The sequence below is a fragment of the Vitis riparia genome, chromosome 14 (assembly GCF_004353265.1).
Source record: "Vitis riparia cultivar Riparia Gloire de Montpellier isolate 1030 chromosome 14, EGFV_Vit.rip_1.0, whole genome shotgun sequence".
Taxonomy (NCBI): Eukaryota; Viridiplantae; Streptophyta; class Magnoliopsida; order Vitales; family Vitaceae; genus Vitis; species Vitis riparia.
The window spans coordinates 1,562,861-1,582,809 of NC_048444.1; the positions used below are offsets into that span (position 1 = coordinate 1,562,861).

The 19,949-nt window shown below is 35.1% G+C and overlaps 3 protein-coding genes across 6 annotated transcripts in view; 1 reads left to right on the plus strand and 2 right to left on the minus strand.

The window, feature by feature from the left end:
- The first annotated feature begins 3,398 nt into the window (after positions 1–3,398).
- Positions 3,399–4,214, plus strand: LOC117930140 (thioredoxin H2). The gene is made up of 3 exons (XM_034850613.1): positions 3,399–3,571; positions 3,671–3,790; positions 3,882–4,214. The coding sequence occupies exons 1-3, from the start codon at positions 3,425–3,427 to the stop codon at positions 4,023–4,025; spliced, it is 411 nt and encodes a 136-aa protein (XP_034706504.1). The 5' UTR covers positions 3,399–3,424; the 3' UTR covers positions 4,026–4,214.
- Positions 4,215–4,696: 482 nt separating this feature from the next.
- Positions 4,697–14,278, minus strand: LOC117930139 (ATPase 4, plasma membrane-type-like). 2 transcript variants are annotated; one of them, XM_034850612.1, is made up of 22 exons: positions 14,097–14,278; positions 13,926–13,996; positions 13,691–13,810; positions 13,322–13,420; positions 12,893–13,030; positions 12,583–12,717; positions 12,299–12,478; positions 11,769–11,975; positions 11,572–11,691; positions 11,360–11,479; positions 11,048–11,170; positions 10,858–10,962; positions 10,609–10,753; positions 9,005–9,169; positions 8,502–8,740; positions 8,055–8,087; positions 7,856–7,937; positions 7,555–7,715; positions 6,491–6,676; positions 6,213–6,395; positions 5,954–6,129; positions 4,697–5,161 (listed from the first exon to the last, which is right to left on the minus strand). In XM_034850612.1, the coding sequence occupies exons 2-22, from the start codon at positions 13,977–13,979 to the stop codon at positions 5,065–5,067; spliced, it is 2,868 nt and encodes a 955-aa protein (XP_034706503.1). In that variant the 5' UTR covers positions 13,980–13,996; positions 14,097–14,278; the 3' UTR covers positions 4,697–5,064. The 2 variants fall into 2 exon arrangements, with proteins under 2 accessions (XP_034706503.1, XP_034706502.1); XM_034850611.1 differs by having other exon boundaries at positions 14,093–14,277.
- Positions 14,279–18,787: 4,509 nt separating this feature from the next.
- LOC117931301 (inositol hexakisphosphate and diphosphoinositol-pentakisphosphate kinase VIP2-like) overlaps positions 18,788–19,949 on the minus strand; it is a 30,457-nt gene continuing 29,295 nt past the window's right edge. For all 3 annotated transcript variants that reach the window (XM_034852243.1, XM_034852244.1, XM_034852246.1), the window contains one exon: positions 18,788–19,915. In XM_034852243.1, the coding sequence (XP_034708134.1) occupies positions 19,652–19,915 (264 nt within the window). In that variant the 3' untranslated portion in view covers positions 18,788–19,651. The remainder of the gene's footprint in view (positions 19,916–19,949) is intronic.

Sequence of the window (19,949 nt, forward strand, 5' to 3'; positions counted from 1 at the left end):
AGCAAGCAGATCCTGCAAAAATTATGCTTCTAAGCTTGAACTCAACAAGATGCCTAGGAATTTAAGAAAAATTTCAGGTGTCAACAAGTTCTTGATCAGATGCTTGGGTAATGCAAATGTGTCAATTTCTTTTTGGATGAAATGTGAGTGTATGAAAGGATTTATGCCAAAGTTCCAAAGCAATTGAGACATGGCAGATTGGTCCAATGGATGCATTCCTAGTATTCCACTGGATTGTCTGAAGGATTTGTAAATTCAGATATCACTAAAAAAAGCTCAGTGGTGAAAGAAAATTCATGCTAAGATTTAAGACTCCATTGAATTGTGTATCCGGCCTTACATCTCTCAATGTTATTGGGCTCATATCCTCATACTGGCAGTGATATTTTAAACTCAAACATTTAACCATTTTCCCCAAAATAAAAAGAATTATTGGTTGAAAATAAAAAGATGGAAGATCACTCCACCCTAGAAGTAAAAGAAAGAATCTGTATCCATGAGATATAGCAAAATCTCTTCATCACCATTACAGTAATGTCCTAGGATTCAAATTCTATTCTGGAACCACTACAAATGATAGAAAATATAGCAAGTTTCTCAAAACCAAATTCCTAATGGCTCTTCAAGTAAATAAATTGGCATGCCATATTTGGTGTGAGTGATCAAGGGTTTAGTAAAAATAATTGTATTGAAACCATAGAACAAAATAATGCATGTACCTGTCACAACATTATTAATTAATTAATTACTAAGAAACCCACAGGATAGTGCAGATGCTCATTTGGTAGCAAAAAAACAAACAGAAGGAGCTAGGCAAAGTTACCCAATAGATGCCAAAAAACTTAGCAATTGCCATTGCCAGGCTACCAGAGAGAACTTGTTTCTGGTACTGAATTGGTCAAGTCAAATCATGTTTGACACAGATTGCCTTATTTTGGTTTGGCAGCAGCATTTTACTAGAGATGGTATTTATTATGCTTCTGCTTGCATAAAGGGAGGAGAGATCATCAATTAGCCGCATTCGAAAGGCAAGGATATAGGAATATAACATCTTTGTTATGCATTTTCTGCATTTATTTCTTTCATGATTTTGATGTCATTTTGTTCTTGTTTTGGTTTTTCTTAGGTATTTTGTATACATTGTGTTGTTGTTGGGATGGTCACTTAGATTACTATGATCATGTACCCTATTCAGAACCAAGATCTTTTTCTTAGAATTGACAATGTTCCTATGCTTCTCATTGGAGGAATCGTAACTCCAATTATAGAGCAACTAGAGATGAAAAAGGAAGACACTAAGGTGGTGTTTGTTTTTTTGGCTTTTTGCTGAAAGCAATTTAGTTTTATAATTTAGGTTGTTTGTTTTTCTACTTTTTCATAACTTATTATAAACTTTTTACTGAATAGAAAAGCCAAAATATGTAGCTTTTTCTAAATAGAAAAAATAACATATTGGTTTTTTTTACTTTTTAATATTTAATAGAAATAAAATACTACAAAAACAAATAACCTAATATTTAACACTATTAAGTATTAAAGTTTTATTTAGAATTAAGTAAAAAAACAAACATCACCTAAGAATTAGTAAATCCTACATATTTCAAGGGCATAGTAGGAAGTCTTTGTTATTTGACTTCTATCATACCAAATATTATTTATAGAGTAGGAACTGACTATGACTAGGGAGGTGATAGAGACTAGAAATAGTACTATTATGTATGTTTTTTTTTTACTTGAAACAAGAGCATTCTCATAGTCATCAAAGAATCAACAAATTGTAACATTATCAACTACAAAAGTTGAGTACATGAAAGTTACTTCCTATGCATGTCAAACAGTTTGACTTTGTAGAATGCTTAGTAAATTAAAGTGTGAACAAAAGGGACCTACAAAAATTTTGTGTGATAATAAGTCTACTATTGCATTGACAAAGAATCTAATGTTTTATAGTAGAAGCAAACATATAAGCATCAAATTTCATTATATTAGGGAACTCATGAAAAATGAAGAAATCGAACTTGAGTGATTAGAAGATCAAATTAATGCAGATATTTTTACAAAACCACTAAAGACGGATTGTGTTTGAGAAATTGAAGATGATGCTTGGTGTGATTAACTTTATAGCTTGGCTTAAGGGAGATTGTTAAAATTATAATCTAACTTAAAGTCAAATTAATTAGAAGAATTTTAGGAATTTGAGAATTAAACATTAGGAATTGTTATTTATTTAGGTTTCTTATGTTAATTAAAACTTTTGGTTTAATAGGAATTAAAGTCATAGTGCAAGGATGATTAGTTTATTATAAATAAGTCTATTATTATATTGAATAATAGAATGCAATAAAGTATTATTTAGCAAAAATATTATCAATATCAAATTGTATGGTTCCAATAACACTATGTAGAAGGGAAGTGGAGTTGGGAAAAGATGACTTGGAAATTGAAAATGGGATTTTATACTAGTTCTAAGAGTCATTCTCAAATTGACAAGGGCATAAAATATGTTCATCAATTAAAATGTTGTTTTATGTTTTTTGTTCTTAAAAACAATAAAAATGATGTTTTTAAATAATATATTTTAATTGTTTTCACTTGTTTTTTTAATGTTGTTTTAAAAATTAATTATACAAACATCTTTTGTAATAACAAAAAAAAAATTCCATCAACTCTATAAAATCCAAGTTTTTTCTTCTTGTGAACCTTACTCGAAACTACTGACATCTGGTATCTACACATTAAGAGATAGTAATTTTAAGACAACATGTCTACACATGTCTCTTTAAACTAGGTCAACTTTTCTTTATTTCATTTTAATTTATTTATTTCAATGTTCATTATTGTTTAATTTATGTATTTAAATTTCTAAGTTTATGGAATAATTTCCTAACAATCTAAAGCAATTATCAAAAAGGAAAAAAAAAAAAGTTGATTGTGAATTATTTAAAGGTAGATAGAAGATGGTATTAAATTTAGTTTGATTCTTGATGCTCATTATTAGAATGAATTGATAGAGTTTAGTTGGTTAAAATGTGAACAATATTTCATCATCTAATTTTGCATAGTCGGAGGTTCTCTACTAAATTAAAAAAACACAAATATTTGTATTATTTTATTATAAAGTTTAGGAAAACATGGGGTTTCAATTTCATGATATTTTGATATTGACGGCCCAAAGCCCACTTTCCGAAGTTGTTTTTTTTTTTTTTTTAATATCTAATTATTATTTATTATTTAAATTAAAAAGGAAAATAAAACAGGAGCAACTTGTAGTAGAAGGGAAACCGCGTAGCTCCTTCACAAAGGTGGGTCCTACGTTAGCAACACTCATGAAAATAATCGGAAATCACTTTATAAAAAAATAAAAATAAATAAATCCGCAGTATTTTAACGTGAAGAAGAGAGTGAAGAAGGGGCAAGGGAGAAAATGGGAGCTGTGTTGTCGAATTTGTTGGGAGGAGGAGCTGCAGACGCATCAGATTCGGCTTTGGAGGGATCTGGAGTCAATGTATTTCACTCATCTGAGAGATGGTTGCTCCACTTCAATGCTTCCAAAGAATCCAGCCAATTGATGGTAACCCTAACCCTAATTTCAGTCTCTCTCTTTTTTTTTTAATCTTCTTTATAATTTGGGGGTTTGACGTTTAATGTGTGATTTGATTGGATGAAGATGGTGATTGACTTCGCTGCGACCTGGTGTGGGCCTTGCAAATTCATGGAGCCTGCTGTCAAGTCCATGGCTTCCAAGTACACCGACGTCGACTTCGTCAAGATCGATGTTGATGAGTTGTCTGTATGTCTATGCAAACTCCACATCTCTATGGATGATGATTATGATGATGTGTTTGGATTCTGAATTTTGATTCATTTCTTTGCGATAATAGGATGTGGCGCAGGAGTTTGCTGTGCAGGCCATGCCGACGTTTGTGTTGTTGAAACGAGGGAAGGAAGTGGAAAGGGTGATCGGGGCCAAGAAGGATGAGCTGGAGAAGAAGATTCAGAAACACAGGGCAGTTTCCAATGCTTAAATTTTTATTTTTATTTTGGAATAAGCTGTGAATTATGTCACCAAAAGTTCTACGCTCTAGCCCTGTCTTTATACCTCCTGAATTGGCATAGATGAATGTTTTATGAATGTGAATGCTTCTTTTGCATTTCTTCGTGGGTTTGCTTTGATCAAATGATTCGATGGTTATATACCTTTTTATTTTATGGTATTATTTTGTTGGGATGGCCCTGAATACAGTTCTAATGGAGATTATTTTCAGAACCCACAAAAGAAAGATGGAAAATTCTGCATTTGTTAACGAGAGATTTTACTTTTCTGAAACTGGGGAATGCATGGAATGCATATATGACTAGTAGTTCTTGATAAAAGCCAGTAAGTAAATTTTTTTAATTCAATTCCTTAGCCTTCTTAGCTCAAGTAAATCCAACACTAGGCATCCGCCTTGGGATTTAGTCCATCTTTTGGCCTGTAGAACCCGAACCCTATAATGGGGAAGCAGAGAAGCAGAATGGTATAAGTGGTCCGACTCCCCTCTCATTATATTTCCTGTATGCGTTAGTTTGCCTCTTTTGGAGCTTCAGCATGCATTCACATTCTTTACTTATCAAGACGGAAAATAAAAGTGAACTCCAACTCCAGTCTTTTGGCTTTTAGGCTAAGCCAAGAGACTGATTCCAAAGGCTCTTACAATTTCCAATCAATGTGTAGTGCATATCTACTGGTGTCTGATCCATTCAAGTCATGAATTTCAAGCCCTGAACCTGAACTGTCCTCAAGCTCCATAGGAATTACATGCAGACACAATATTACATACTCCATGATACTAGGAACACCAGAAGAGAGGGGGGAGGAGTGAAGAAGGGCCACCAATTTTATATTAAAAAAAGAGGGAAAAGAAAGGTGCTGATAATGAAAGCATGGCATATCCAAATGGAAGTACTTGTCTTAAAAGTGCCGGAGGACAAACTAATAGAGATGGGTCACAGTACATTAGGATGATAAGTTACAGATTTTTACACAAGCCCTAGCAAAATTATAGGCACCGCTGATCTCCTTCATCAAACTGTATATGCTTGCTGAATTGTGTTTATATCAAGGCCCTTCAGCCTCACCACGGATTCGACATGGCCCTTGAGTGTATGCAGTTCTCTCAGCCTGCAAGAAACAAAGTTAAAATGGAAACATGTCAGACAATGCATCCTCCTGTGAAAACATTTCAGTCTCCAATCCTGCACGTAACCATCATCTTGAAAAGTATACCATCTTAAAAGCTCCGACAAGCTCAATTCCTAGTTAGAAGTTTGCAGACTTATGCATTAGCACAGTAGTATCATGGTAAAATTAACCATGTTCAAAATTTCCTGGTCATGAGCTAACTCTCCCTTTTCCCCGAGTCCAGAAGAATTTTAAATTATCAAAACAGTATTGAAGCAATCAATCATTCACTTGTTGATTCAACCTGCAAAATGATTTACAGCTTCTCTGTGTCTTATGATTCATGGTATGTGAGATCACTGAGATGGACTGAGATCTTCATGAAATATCTTTGGGTGTCTATTCACAGCCCTCACAGGGTTATTTTCAAGCAGTGACAATATTATATATGATATGCAATTTAATTTGCATAAGATTAGTGGTAATCCAATATGGAGGCGCTCTATTCCTCCACGAAGTAGGCGGATGTGATGATTTACTTCACAGGTAAGGTCTCCAGTTTGAGTAAAATACAAATACCAACCTTGGATCCTCAGACCTAGAAAACTGAAGCAGAGGTTTCTTCTAAAGAATCCCATACAACCAATTTAAGTAATCTTTAATTTAGTTTTATATAAGTGAAACCAAACAAAAACAAGAACAAAGTCTTGCTATAGGTTTAGTATGGTTCACAAGAACAATTGTTTTTACTGTCAAAGTAAAATAAGTTCATTGTTAAAATAAATGTGTTACCTTGCAATCTCAGCTCGCCGTTTTGCCTCTTCAGCCATCTGATTAAGCTCTGTGATATTGTGGTCAGTGAACATCTTGGTCTCAGGTGGGTGCAGCCCATGGAGGGTCCTCTGTGCAAGTGCCCATTTAAGCTCACGTGCTTCCTTTCCAAAATCCTTTTTCCTTGTGAATGCAATCTGCAAAAGAGAGTTCCATTACAAACGGTCAGCTATCAGTTCCACCAGCTAGATTAATTCTTTTCAACCATTTCCATTCATACCCTTTGCTCGATAACAAGATCCCAAGCTTTCCCACTCAGGGCATAGCGGATAATAAACTTTATAAAATCTAGTGGGATGTAGCAGACAAGGTTGTAAAGCCAAATCACACCGGCCCAACCCCATCCAATTCCTTCAATAGCAGCAAAGCTCCAATTTGCATAGACAGCAATCAGCGTAGCAATCTGCTTGCAAAAAATAAGAAAGAAGACCAAAGGATGTTTACTTGTATAATCAAAGGCACTTGTGCAGAGTTGCAGGATAAAATCAGGTCACTCACCAGCTGTGCAATAACAAAAGCCACTACAAGTAGAAGGCCAGGACGCTCAATGAAAGACCAACTCCTGGCTCGTGTCACAAATATAAGGGCCTGACTAATGATACTCACTTGTAGATACACAGCTGAGGCAAGTTTTCTTATGTCATCCCTATCTTTTATCTGAAGGCTTGAAACATTAAACACACGCTGGAAATTTATGTAGTGTTAGTTCCAGAAAGAATATAAGGTCAGTAGTATTGTCATTGTCAGGAAACTAGCACACCATTCATAGAGCAGACAAATTCAACATCTAGCCTGGACAAGGGAAAACGTATTCAAATGGATAAAAGTAGAGAAAAATAGTCATTTAAACATATGATGTTGCTAACTTTATAGGAAAATATCATTCCACACCGTAGGGCCTGCCCACTATATATGATGCAATAGTTTGAAAGCATATACAACTTACCTAGTCTACTTATATTTCCCTTCTTGATGAAACCATAACCAATTTAATTTATTGAAAAGGATGGACGTGTTTTATGGTTGAAATGTGAAATGGGATACATGGAAATTAGAAAATATAAAACTGTGGAACCAGGCTTGTGAATCCAGAGACTCAGAACATGCAACAATATAGGCACAGGCTGACTAAATTTAGGAAGGACAAAGATAACATGGAAAGGGACAACTACTTTGTAAAGAGGACCAAACTATAGCTTCAAACAACCAATTGCTTTCTCTGGTACGTATAGAAGGATTTAAAAGGTGAGGGGGATAATGATAAGGGGAATAAAGGTAAGAAAAGAGTTGAATTCTTGGAATTTAGATGGGGGATATCATGATAGGTAGAGTGGAACAGTGAAACAAGATCTTTTCAGACAGTCCAACAATGGTGGATTGCAAGTGGATAATTTAGATTATGATAACGACTAAAACAAATTTTAGCTTGACAAAATCAAATTATGCACCATTCAAAGACCCAGAAACCAGCAAAACCAAGCTGATGACTAAACAATCATATAGCTATGCTATGCCATTCGAAAGGTTTGGTGATTTTCCACTACAAAGATAAATTTTCTTACGGGAAAGAAGTCAGTCTCGTATGCTGCCCAAAAGAAAATGACTGTCATCATTGCCAAGTAACTACCAAGAACAACTCCAGTTGCAAAAATCTCAGCCAGCTTCCAGCTGTCTGGCAGAGGAGATGGTTTCACCCTATCCTTTGATATTGTCATAATAGTACCTGGATGTCAAAGAGCTAGTAACTAGAAGCAAAAGTTTTTTGAGGTTGAGAGAAACAAAAAATGAAAGCGCGTAATAAGATGAAATCTAAGTTTAGCAAAGTGCATGATTTAATCTTTTTGGTAAAAGAAAAATACAAACCATCATTAAGAATAGCAATGATCAGCACCATGAAGGGTGGAAAATCAAACCGCCATATGAGGGCCAGCAACATAAAACCAAGCTGTCACATTACACATAAGTGCTTAGATGGTAAAAAAAACACATGCCAAGGTGATGAGCCCAGCACTTAAGGGCTGGCTACCATACAAAATTTTGCCTAAAATTCCCACCAACTTACCACTATACGAATCGTAATGGAAACTGCATAAATCTGCAACAGGAAAATCGAAATAACATTAAGCATTTATGTGAAGAAAACCGATTAAGATGAACTTTAAAACTAGTCGCAATCTCTTTGAGGGCAAGGTATTGTTTGGTGATAGATGGAATGTGCAGGACTTGATGACAATAAAATGTCTTTTGATGTTTCTTTGCAATCCTTCCCCACCTTTTCTCCAAATCTACCAACACACAAATAAGCCTTCAATCCTATAGAATTGGGCACTTTCTCCTACATCAGGCATTAGAAGCATTGTAGCAATGCCCAGTTGGAAGATCTTCAAGTGAAAATTTTCTGGATTTTCTGTGTGCTGTGGGGTGGAAGGGAATGCCTAACACAAATATCACCTGCCCTCTTGTGAAATTATCAAATGTTGAACCACATTTTCATGGAATGTAGCCTGACCGTGTAATTTTTCATCCTCTGGAAAATTGCACGACTAGTTAGTACAGCACTAATGATAACGCTAAGGCCAGGTTCTGTCAGGACAATGTCAGAAGCACTTCGTGCTGCATCAGTTGCATCAGCAACAGCTATGCCAATGTCAGCCTTTTTAAGTGCAGGAGCATCATTAACTCCATCGCCGGTCATCCCACACACATGTTTCCTAGCTTGCAAACGCTTTACAATCTCATACTTGTGCTCTGTACCAGCAGAGGAACTAAGGTCAAATCAAATACAAACAGCTGAAGCACATTCAACAATAACAATTCTTACATCAGAAAGAATAGTAACCACTAGCCTTGAGGCAGTGGTAATGAAAATACTTCATCCATAGAGGAGTTCAAGGGGTCAAATGTTCTGCCCTGAGAAGCTTAAAGTGGTTGTTGTGGGATCCTAGCCTAGGTTACAAAGAGTAGAACTAAACACAACCCCCCAAAAAAGGAAGTCAAAATAAGAAATAGTACCAGGGAAAACACCAGCAAAACCATCAGCCTTTTCGATCAGCTCATCAACTGGTAATGCAGCAATGGACTCGTCCTTGTTCTGTCCTAGCAAAGCAGATGAAGGATACATATTGGTTCCCATTCCCAGACGGCGGCCTGTTTCCTTTGCTATGGCCAATTGATCACCTAATGGAAGTTGGCAAGGGACATTAGGCAAATAGAATATCAAACAAATAAACGAAATAACAGTCAATAAAAACAACGAAAAGTGAGAATAAAAAACTTTGTTAACATTATTCTAGATTTGGAGGATCCTGAAGGAATTTGTAGATGCCATATGAGAATAGAAACAGATGTACAAGAAGATCATCATGAGTCAATGTAATGACCATACATTGATGGAGCACTTGAGTTCAATAAGATCTGATATTTAATATAAAATAAAGGAAACAGCCATGGCAGCCAGTTTTTGAACCAACACAATCCAAACCCGATTAATACTTCAACTACGATCCACATACCCATTTTTTGGGGGAAAAAAGAAAGAAAGAAAGAAAGAAAGAAAGAAAGAAAAACCAAGTGCATTTCAGAACTGGTGGTAAATTCTATTATGAACTAGACAATAATAAAATTGTAGGCAAAAGGGAATGTGACTCACAGGCATGATCAATTGACAATAGGTAGATGCAATGATATAAGGAAAAACAGGTGTTTTAGAACTATTTAGAAATAAAAGGGTCCGTTTGAAAACTGCTCTTGAAAACAGTTTTTTAACTTTGAAAACACATTTAGCCAATTTTTTTTAAAACAATTTTTTAAAAATTTGTTTTTAAAAGCAGGTTGTTTTTAACGATCATTTTTTGATAATTGCTTTCCAAAACATTGCCAAACAAATCTAAAATTGTTTAAATATTTTTTGTCTTCAAGTTATGGAATAAAAAGTTAGTATGGAGGACATTATAAAATGCCAACACCTAGTAGTTTGATAGGGGAACAGGAAACATAGAGGTGGCATCTTTGGGATTTGGGAAAACTTTTGCACATTCCTCTGCCCTACTCCTTTCTTTTATTTGTGTTTCTTCTTCCTAATTGCACACCATTTTCTAGCCTCGGCTTAAAAATGTATTTCATGCGTTCTCCAACACCACATAAATTACGAGTCTATTTGGCAGTGCTTTTAGAAAACATTGCTAGCATAAAAAACATTTCTAAAGAAAAATAAAGTGTTTAGCAAAATTTAAAAAACACCTTAAAAAGTTAAAACATCACTTGTAGTGCTTCTTAAAGAAACACTTGAGAAGTGATTCTTTCAAAAACACTTTTTCAAAAAGCACTTCAATAAAAAAGACTTCAAGTAGAAATACTTTCAAACACACTCTTAAGTTATCCCAAGTTGCATTCCATCTAGAAGCGATTTCATATAACCAAATACATCCAAAAGATAAGGTACTATTTCATCTATAGTGGCATGCATCAAAAGGATGTTGTAGTACTAAATCTAATGGATAAAGTTAAGTTTCCTTTCACATTTCTTCTAGCAGAGGCAATTCCATTTGTGTATAAGTATTGATTGTGAGTCTCCAACTGCAAAATAATAACAGATGATATTTTAGAGACATGCAAACCTGTGATCATTTTCACATTAACCCCAAGATTCAAAGCCCTCCTTATTGTATCTGCACTGTCATGTCTAGGTGGGTCAAAGAGAGGCATGAGGCCAACAAATTGCCATAAACCTCCCAAGCTCTCTTTCCTTCCATCAGGAACTTCCTATACAACAATATCGAACACAGCCCAGAAATAAAAATGTTAAGTAAAGCACACACTGATTTGAGTAGATCATAGAACCAGCAGAGAATAACAAGATATGGTACCTGGTATGCCACTGCAAGAGATCGCAACCCCCTATCTGCAAACTTATCGATCACAGCATGAACTCTGTGCTCTATTTCTGACTTGTTGTGCGCGAGATTCAGAATCTAATGATCGTATCAGATGCAAAATCATGAAAAAAGGACATAGCACTCTAGAGACACCAAGACAAATGGTGAATGAAAATTGTACCTGCTCTGGTGCACCTTTGCTGACCCGATGCATTTTTCCTTGGCCATCAATATATGTAAGAGCTGTTCGCTTATCAGTTGGGTTAAATGGAAGGAAGTGAACCTCTTGAATACCAGCCCGTGCCTTTTTGAGTGGGCCAGAATAGAAACAAGGAAACCATAATGAATATAAGAATCAACATCAGAATGTAATACACAAGCAAAATTTTCTTATTATTCTGAGTGCCCTATCTCAAGCATTATATCAATAAACAAATACTCCTCTGCTCTCCCAGCATAATAATGAGAGAATTCTTTTAATCAATTCATATACCTCCCTAGGATCAGCCAACATCCCCACTATAGCAGTGTCTATTGCATCTTGGTTTTCCAATCGTGAAGCTCGAGCTGCCATCAAAATAACAGTATCTGGGTCTACTCCTTTACCAAAAACCTATGTGGATACATCCAGGACAAAGGTTGGCACAGGCATTGCAGTTGGGAAGTTAGAAACGCAATGATGAACCACGGTAACATGCAACTAACCTCGATAAGGTTCCTGTCAACTGTTAGCTTGTTCAATGTCAAAGTTCCAGTTTTGTCACTGCAAAGTACATCCATGCCTGCCATTTCTTCTATTGCTGTCATTCTTTTTGTGATAGCACCCTGAAATGATTTACAAAAGATTAGGATGCCTTAGAACACATTAGATAGAATAATAGCATCAGAGCACTCGTACAAACCTGTTGAGACAAGCGATGGGACCCAATTGCCATCGTCACAGATAAAACTGTGGGCATTGCAATGGGAATTCCTCCAATAAGAAGCACCAGGAGATTGTCAATTCCTGGACGATACTTCCGGTGTTGAATGGGGAACATGACAATGATCTCTATTACCATACCCACAGCAATAGAACATATACAAAAATTCCCAATAGCAGTCAAGACCTGTTAATCAATGAGAAATAACATGGAAAGGGTCAATCCATTTTTGAGAAAGATGTATGAGTCAGAAACATTGATCAGGACATCAAAAAGACAAGTGGACTTGTAGAAGCAAGAAACAAAAATGGCAATGATAAAGCACACATTGTAAATTCCTTTCTCTATCGTCTCAATTTCCCCTAAGATGGCTACTTCTCCATCATTCTTGCATTAGCCAAAATTTTTAGAGTGCATTTCCATTTCCCTTTTCTTGTAATTCCCATTATCCCTTTTTCCTTCTCCACCGAAGTTTTTAAGTGAAGGATTTTCCTTTCATAACCCCTCACCTTTTGGAAATGCCCAACTTGATTTGTGGTGTCAACGAGGTGAGCAGCCTTGCCAAAGAAGGTATGGACGCCTGTGGCAATTACCACTGCTTCAATCTCTCCTTGTTTACATGTAGAACCTGCATAAACACCATCACCAGGACCTTTGGTCACTGGAAGGGACTCGCCTGTAAGTGCAGACTGCAAAAGGCGAAAAGGAATCTTACCAAGACAGCTCAAATTAAACCTATTAATTTAATTTCAGCCAAAAATAAAATTAAAAAAAAATTGATGGCTGCAAAGACCTGATCAATTTTCAATGGATCACCATCAAGAAGACGAGCATCTGCAGGAAGAATATCTCCAAGTTTAATACTGATTATATCACCGGGAACAAGAATGGCTGCATCCTCCTCACTCCATTTTCCATCTCGAAGGACCTGCAATGATTTCATTTCAGATGATATCAAAATTCAAGACTGACAGCATAAAGTTAAATTCATATCAATTTATATCATAATCCTAAAGTGGATTGCAGAAGATGTATACAACTCATAGCAACAATTATGTCAAAAGGTCCAATCCCACTACAATTCGTAGACCCTGATCAAATACCTTAGCTTTGGGTGCAAGACGAGCCATGAGAGCAGCAGCAGCATTACCGGCATTGTTCTCTTCTATAAAACTTATTGTTGAATTGATGAAAAGCAGAGTAATAATTCCAACAAAATCTTGCCAATCAGGAGGTTTTCCCTGGAAAATCCAAATGCAGTACAAGTGAACAACACCAAAATCCTCCAGGAAAATTAGAGATGTTGATACTAACAATATTACTACTTGGTTTGGATGCAGAGAAAATGCAATTTGGTAACAAACCAAACGAATCTGCTGCCCCACTGAACCTTAAATAATCATTTATTTAGTTTTGTTATTATCTGAAAAGCAGAATAGAGTAGAGCATTCAAGTCCTATTTTCTTTTCTTGTCCAATCGGATTTCTCAGCAACCAAACAGGGGAAAAAAATGAATAAAATGCAGCACTAACTCCTCCATTGGCCAGCGCAATGGCCATGATAGCTGCCGCTTCCATGACCCATGAAAGAGGGTTCCACATAAACCCCAAAAACTTCAACACCTTGCTCTCCTGCAAAACCCAAAATCCCCCGAAACATCTCAGAGTCGCAGTCAGAACCAAACAAAAACCTCAAAAAGGTACTGTTCATTTCAACTGAAAGTAATTTCTGGAAGAGCATCGCGAGGAAAAACAATTACTTTCCAGGATCCGTACAATAAACTTTTTCTCAGAACTCTTAAAGAAATTCATCTTGTCCTTTTCTAGAGAAAAAAAAATCCCGGAAAACAATTTCCGTTAAACCAAACAGAGAGACAAAACAAATCACGAGAGAGCAAGCACCTCCTTCTCCTCAAGCTTGTTGTGACCAAAAATGGCCAACCTCTCATTAGCAGCCTCCGTGGTGAGCCCATTGGCGTTACACCTCAAGTTCTGAAAAACCTCCTCTATGGGTATGTTCTCCTACACCAACCACCACAAAAAAAAAAAATCCAAATTCAACACAGACCCAGAAGCCAAAACACAAAAACAACAACCCCAACAACAGAAGCACAAAAGAAAAAGATCTGGGTTCAACCAAGTCCACCGCCTCCTTCAACACGGCCTCCAACACCTCTGGCTTGTCAGCCATCTCAGTTGCTCTGGGCTCTGAAAAAAGAGGGAAAAAAACCAAGTACAGATTACAGCAGCCCAGCAACAAAAGCAAAAACAACACAGAGGAATCCAACAACCCAAAGGACGTACCAACCAATTCAGACTGGAAAGCCCTTCACAGTTTCTTCTACTTTATCTCTCCACCAGGTTTCTATGGCTTTCTCTTTCTGGGCAACAAACCAGCACACGAACGGTGTTTTCCTAGGGCACAGAAGGGTGTCAGAGTCCGAACTAGCAGTCAGAGAAGATCATGTACTTGGCGGGTACACTCTGTTTTTTTTTTTTTTATATTGAAATCATCCTTGCTTTTGTATTTATTCTTCTTTTATTTTTAATATTTTATCATCATTCGTCTTTTTCTCTTTCCAGAAAGGAAATTGCCTCAGCTGATTTACTCTTTGGGCCACTACCTTCTGGAATCTCCACAGATTCATGACTCGCTATTTTCTCTGCAAGTTAATTAATTCTTCCTATTTTGTTAAAAACAATCTAATTTTTTTTCCTAAAAAAAAGGGTAGGGGTTTGGTGGCACATTAATTTATCTGAGATCAAATATAATAATCTCATGTATCAAGACGCTTACTTCAAAATTTTCTACCATAGCAAAAATTCCCATATTAAATTTTCAATATTAATAATTAAAAATTCAATTTATTAAAATCATTTTTGAAGTTTTAATATAGTCATTAATTTTGGATTTATAATGCATGATTTTTACTTGAGATCTTTTTTTAGTTGAATCATAATTTCAAAACATGGTCCAATTTTGGAATTTTTTTTTTCATTGCCTTGTGACAATGCTTTTGAGATTAGATTTTTATTTTCTAAAACAAAAAGTATAAGAAAACACATTTTATAATTTTTTTAAAAAATAAAAAACATGGTGTCTTTAATAACATATTTTAGTTATTTTTATTGTTTTTATTTATATTTTTAGAATTATTTTTAAAAACTAATATATAAATATATAGAATGATTAAAAATAAATATAAATTTTAAAATATATATTAAAAAAATATATTAAAATATTTCAATTCTCAAACAGTGTTTTATTTTACAAAACATCATAAAATAGTTTTTAAAAATCGTTCTCCAAAACTGTTTTTTTAGAACTGTTTTTTGAAAATAACTACCAAACAAAGCTTAATTACATTCTTTATATTTTAATTTAATTATTTTAATTTTTATCATATTATTACCTAAAATTTTGTATCTTTAATGATATTTTTTATATCTTACATTTTACTTTTCATATGTCCAAGTAAGCTTTTACAAGAAATTACCCATGGCTGAACCTTCTTTATAAAACATGTATTCATTGAAGTATGAGATAAGTCGTACTAAATGCGACATCAAAACACGTGTCAACAACCCACATAAGAAAAACTAGACACATCCAACAAATCAAACCAAGATAAATTTTTATTTTTTGTATTAAAATTTTTATATTATTTTATAAAAAAAATTATTTAAAAAAAAAAAACACAAATATCACTTAGAAATAAATCAAGTAGATGATGTAGCTCTATCATAAAAGGTATCCAATGTAGAATTGAAAAACTACCCACCAAAATAAATTAAAAATAAATAAATATTCTATTGTATTTTCTTCAAGTTGGACTATGAACTTCCATGGAAATCCGGGAGGAGTGTGTCATTTTCTTCTCTAAGTCGTCCTTCCCCTCTTCTTTTTCTGACCTCTCCTTTGATTTTTCTGAGCTGAGTGAAGGTGGGCAGGGCTCAGATTCTCAGAACAATGTAAAACGGCGTCGTTTCATGAAACACAGTGACACAGTCGTCATCTCCTCTTCAATAATTCGATCGTTGGACGTGTCTCATTTTCCTTCTGTGGACTTTTGACACGTGACGGTGTCAGTTTTTTTATATCCGGTACCATGGTTCAACTGTGCATGACAAAATAGAAAATTTGCTTTCAACACTTGAAAGTAATTGTCAAACTAAAATGAATAAATAATTATTTTTTAAAAAATAAAAATATAATATAATATAAATTTTATTTTAAATATTAAAAAATAGTATATATTTTAATTTATATCACAAAAAATATAAATATATATTAAAATAAGATGATAAATAATAAAATATGAAATTTTAGAATATAAATTGAGGAAATCTAGGTTAGAGATAAGGTGAAGAGAGAGAAACTTAGTAAGGATCCCAAGACTTTTACCATAAGAGTGTGTTGGTAGAATACAGAGGAGACAAACTTGATGTTGCCAGTTGCCACTCGCCTCCACCTTCTTCTGTCGGGTGAGTTTGATATATAAGCATTCTCACCGCCCCTCGGTTGTTTTACCTACAATGGATACTTACCTACCATCCTTCATAATCTTCCCCCTCAATAATTTGGTTTTATATTTTCAATCCACACTTCTCCTTACACTCCCCATTAAGTATATATTGCAACATTGAATCCATCATACATGTGTGCATGTGTGTATATATATATTGGGTACTTGTTCCACTCTACCCAAGGGTCGGGTTATAGGACAGGTATAGGAATTTCTAATACTTATCCTATTCGGTCTCGTCTTGTTTAAATTTTGAACGGGGATAAGAAAAAATATAAATAAAAAAATCTCATTATGTTGTCATTCATAAATTCAAATATAATTCAATTTTTTTTAATGTGATGTTATACTTCAAAATCTATAAAAAAAAAAAAAAAAGTGATAAAATTTATTTTAAAATATTTATGATGGTTCAATATATTAAAAAATGTTAGGGAAAGATAATTAAAATTTAAAAGTCAGATGACATGATTACTTAAGAAGAATCGCATAAACATCATCTATGAATAAGTTATAACAAATGTGAAACATTAGGAATAATATGTGATTCATTTATGTGATGTTGAATTCGAAATATGGAAAAAAATTCTATCAAAACGAAAAGTGATATTTGATTAGATTAGAAAAGATCAGGACAGGACGTGAAGGGAACATATCCTCCTTCCCACCTTGGTCGTGGTGGCCACCTTTATATCTTCTTTAATAAAAATTATATTACGTGTCCCTTTTCCATCTCCTTTACCAAAATCATATTAGATTGCAGGTAGAAAATAATTTTATTTATTTCTCTTCTTTTTTTCTTATTTAATTTAAAGTTAAAGCAACTACACATGTAATTAACAAAATTTGCAAATTTCATGTTTGAAAAAGACATTACAGCTAAAATAATATTATTTTCCCAGGCTTTCCTGGATTTGGAATGTGGGATTTGTGCTGGTCCAACAACTCATTTGAAAGTGCAAGATTGGAAATTTTCCCATGAGCTTCATTGAAGGGTTCTTCTTGTGGTTGCCCTTAATTTTTTCACACAAGTCATTGACTTTGTGAGGGAAATTAATGACACTGTAAAGCAGAAATAAATATGCCTTTGGATATATTTTCTATGCAAGATGTTTTACTTTTATATTTATTTATTTATTTTTACAAAATATTTGTTTTTATTTAAAATTTTCTAATTTTAAAAATATATCCAAACGGGCAGGTAGTCCCAATTGTAATTATATTTTTCTTTTACATAAGAGACTATAAAATCCAACCTAACAGTCATTCCAATAATGCAAGCTTTCTTCAGCAAACCAAGGTGGAAAGAAAAAGCTTGGAAAAGAAAGGAAAAAAGGATCAAATTCAAAAAGACTGAATTCTCAAAATCAGTGCTTAGTGGAGGCTGCTTTACAAAGACTCTTAACATCAACAAACACCAGCCAGTACCTACTTGCCAGCCAGCATTCTCGTCTCTCTATTATGACTTTTTTGCTTTCTCACAGCCATGAAAATGGAGAAAAAAAAAGAAAAAAAAAGAAAAAAAAAAAAAAAAAGAGACCCTTTATCAGGTTGAAGACAATCTTGAGGAGGGCCCACGTGGATATCAATCAATGAAAGACTATTATCATTTGATTTGATTTTCAGTAGGAGCCCATATGGAATTTGGCTTTGTAGGACTAGGACTGGGTTTCGTGGACCCAACAAGAGCTTTCTGGTCTTGAATAGCAATGGCAGACGTGGAAGCCACAATTTGTACACTGCAGGGATCCACGTTAAATGATGTTTCTGAAGTTTTTTTTGTTACGTGACAATGTAAGTTTGGCGGGGACCACCTGTATATTGTTTCTATGTGAATTCTCGAAAGTGAAATTTGCTCGTCCAGAAAACACTGCCACGCCTTTTTTTATTCTTTTGTTTCTTCACGTGAGAGGAAGAGGGACTTCAATTTATTTGTGATGGAAACAGTGAATAGATATAGATAGGATGGAATAAAAGCCCTTTAAGTAGATGAGATATGAGTATCCATCAGGACCGAGATATCCCATCTTACTTATGTTTTTCAGTCATATTTTTATTCCAGTGAAGAACTAACAAAAAATTTATTAATTTCATTCTATCCTATTAGGCCCAGGGTGGTAATTCCTTTTATTTTGGTTAATAAATATAACTTGAACATGTTACATGTGGGTGTGAAAGAACATTCAATGGAATTCATCAGTAGAAAAAAGACGCTCTTTGAGCAATTATTATTATTATTATTATTGTTGGTATGAAAGGCGGTGGGTGAGATGATTCCATTCTTGTGAATATTACGACAAATGACAATAAATGAGTGTAACGTTTTCCCTCAAGAAGAGGGGCAATTAGAGAAAGCAACTTGATATATTTGATAGGGCAGAGCAAGAGAAAGCAGGGTGATCTTGTACTAGGATAAAGATGGAATTGAATTTGAGGCAACTGATTTGCCCATCTAGTGTTCAAGTCACCGGCCTACGAGTAATGTCCGATCTTAGATTGGATTTTTTGGGTGAAAGCAATTATCAAATGTTGGAAACATGTGGTAGTGGGACAAGGGAGCAGTTATGAAAAGGTGAATTGAAGCTAAAGGCACTGTCGTTGCTCACACCAAAAATTTTGCCTCAAGTTTTTGCTTCTTGCTAGGGAGCTGTCTGTTTTGTAAAAGGTGCCTGAAGGACATGGCAAGGAACACAACATATCACATAAGATTTGACAGCTACATTTAGTTTCAATTCCTCATAGGTTCCTACTTCTGATACTGATGGTTTTGCTGAAGCAAAATGCATATTACCTTTACCTGTGGTCTTCATTTTCGTGCCAATGATCTCCTCGCACCACTGTCAACCCAGCCCTCTGGAAACAATAAAACGCTATACTCGTGTGTTCAAGACGACTTTTAGAGGCGCATGGGACGTAAGCACTCATTTCCTTGACCAGCATGCATCATGTCTTGTGATCGATTTGGGGGGCCCAGAAATGGAGAATTTTTCAGATCATCCACATGAAGATGTGGAAGTAGACGTTGCAGTCATCACTAGATGAAGAAGTCATTACACTAAAAGAGCATTGTTATTCACATTTTTATGAACATGAATGTTACAAAAAGAACATCCGCGAGGTCAAGCTCATTTTCAACTAACATGACTCTATGCAACAACCTTTTTTTTTTTGTTGAGATTTTTCGGAGTAGAAATTTCCTTTCAAGGACAGCAGATTTTATACATTGCCCGTGCAATTCTAGCTACCAGTAGTTGCATATATGATAAGATGATCTATGGAACAACCAAAGAATGTGAAAACAAAAGGGCTGTGAGAAAAGGGAAGCGAAGGTGGTTTACTACTTCCCATTAGCATTTGCATGCTTGTGAAAAGGCCAAAGATTTACCAGGCGCTCCAGCACTGATGCACTTTTGGAGAAGTAGCCTGAGAACCCCTGGGGTGTTGATGGTGGAGGAAAATCTTCAGCTGGCATGGCAAATGGGCGAACCATCTTCTCCATCTTCTCTAACGTGAGATATGATCCAACTTCTTGCAGCCTTTCTGGGCCATTGATTGGCAGCGTGTGTTCCTGATGCAATGAGGTAGCCTCACTATCGTTCTTCTGCTAAGCAAAACAGAAAGCAGATTAGAGTAAG

What these genes read in the sequence shown, in the direction of transcription:
- LOC117930140 (XM_034850613.1), top strand. Translation starts at nt 3,425, where the DNA reads ATGGGAGCTGTGTTGTCGAATTTGTTGGGAGGAGGAGCTGCAGACGCA. An exon ending in AAGAATCCAGCCAATTGATG is followed by an intron (nt 3,572 to 3,670) that starts GTAACCCTAACC and finishes TGGATGAAGATG; the next exon opens with GTGATTGACTTCGCTGCGAC. An exon ending in TCGATGTTGATGAGTTGTCT is followed by an intron (nt 3,791 to 3,881) that starts GTATGTCTATGC and finishes TTGCGATAATAG; the next exon opens with GATGTGGCGCAGGAGTTTGC.
- LOC117930139 (XM_034850612.1), bottom strand. Translation starts at nt 13,979, where the DNA reads ATGGCTGACAAGCCAGAGGTGTTGGAGGCCGTGTTGAAGGAGGCGGTG. An exon ending in CTCTTGCAGTGGCATACCAG is followed by an intron (nt 10,754 to 10,857) that starts GTACCATATCTT and finishes ATTGTTGTATAG; the next exon opens with GAAGTTCCTGATGGAAGGAA. An exon ending in CTTTTGTTATTGCACAGCTG is followed by an intron (nt 6,396 to 6,490) that starts GTGAGTGACCTG and finishes TTTTGCAAGCAG; the next exon opens with ATTGCTACGCTGATTGCTGT.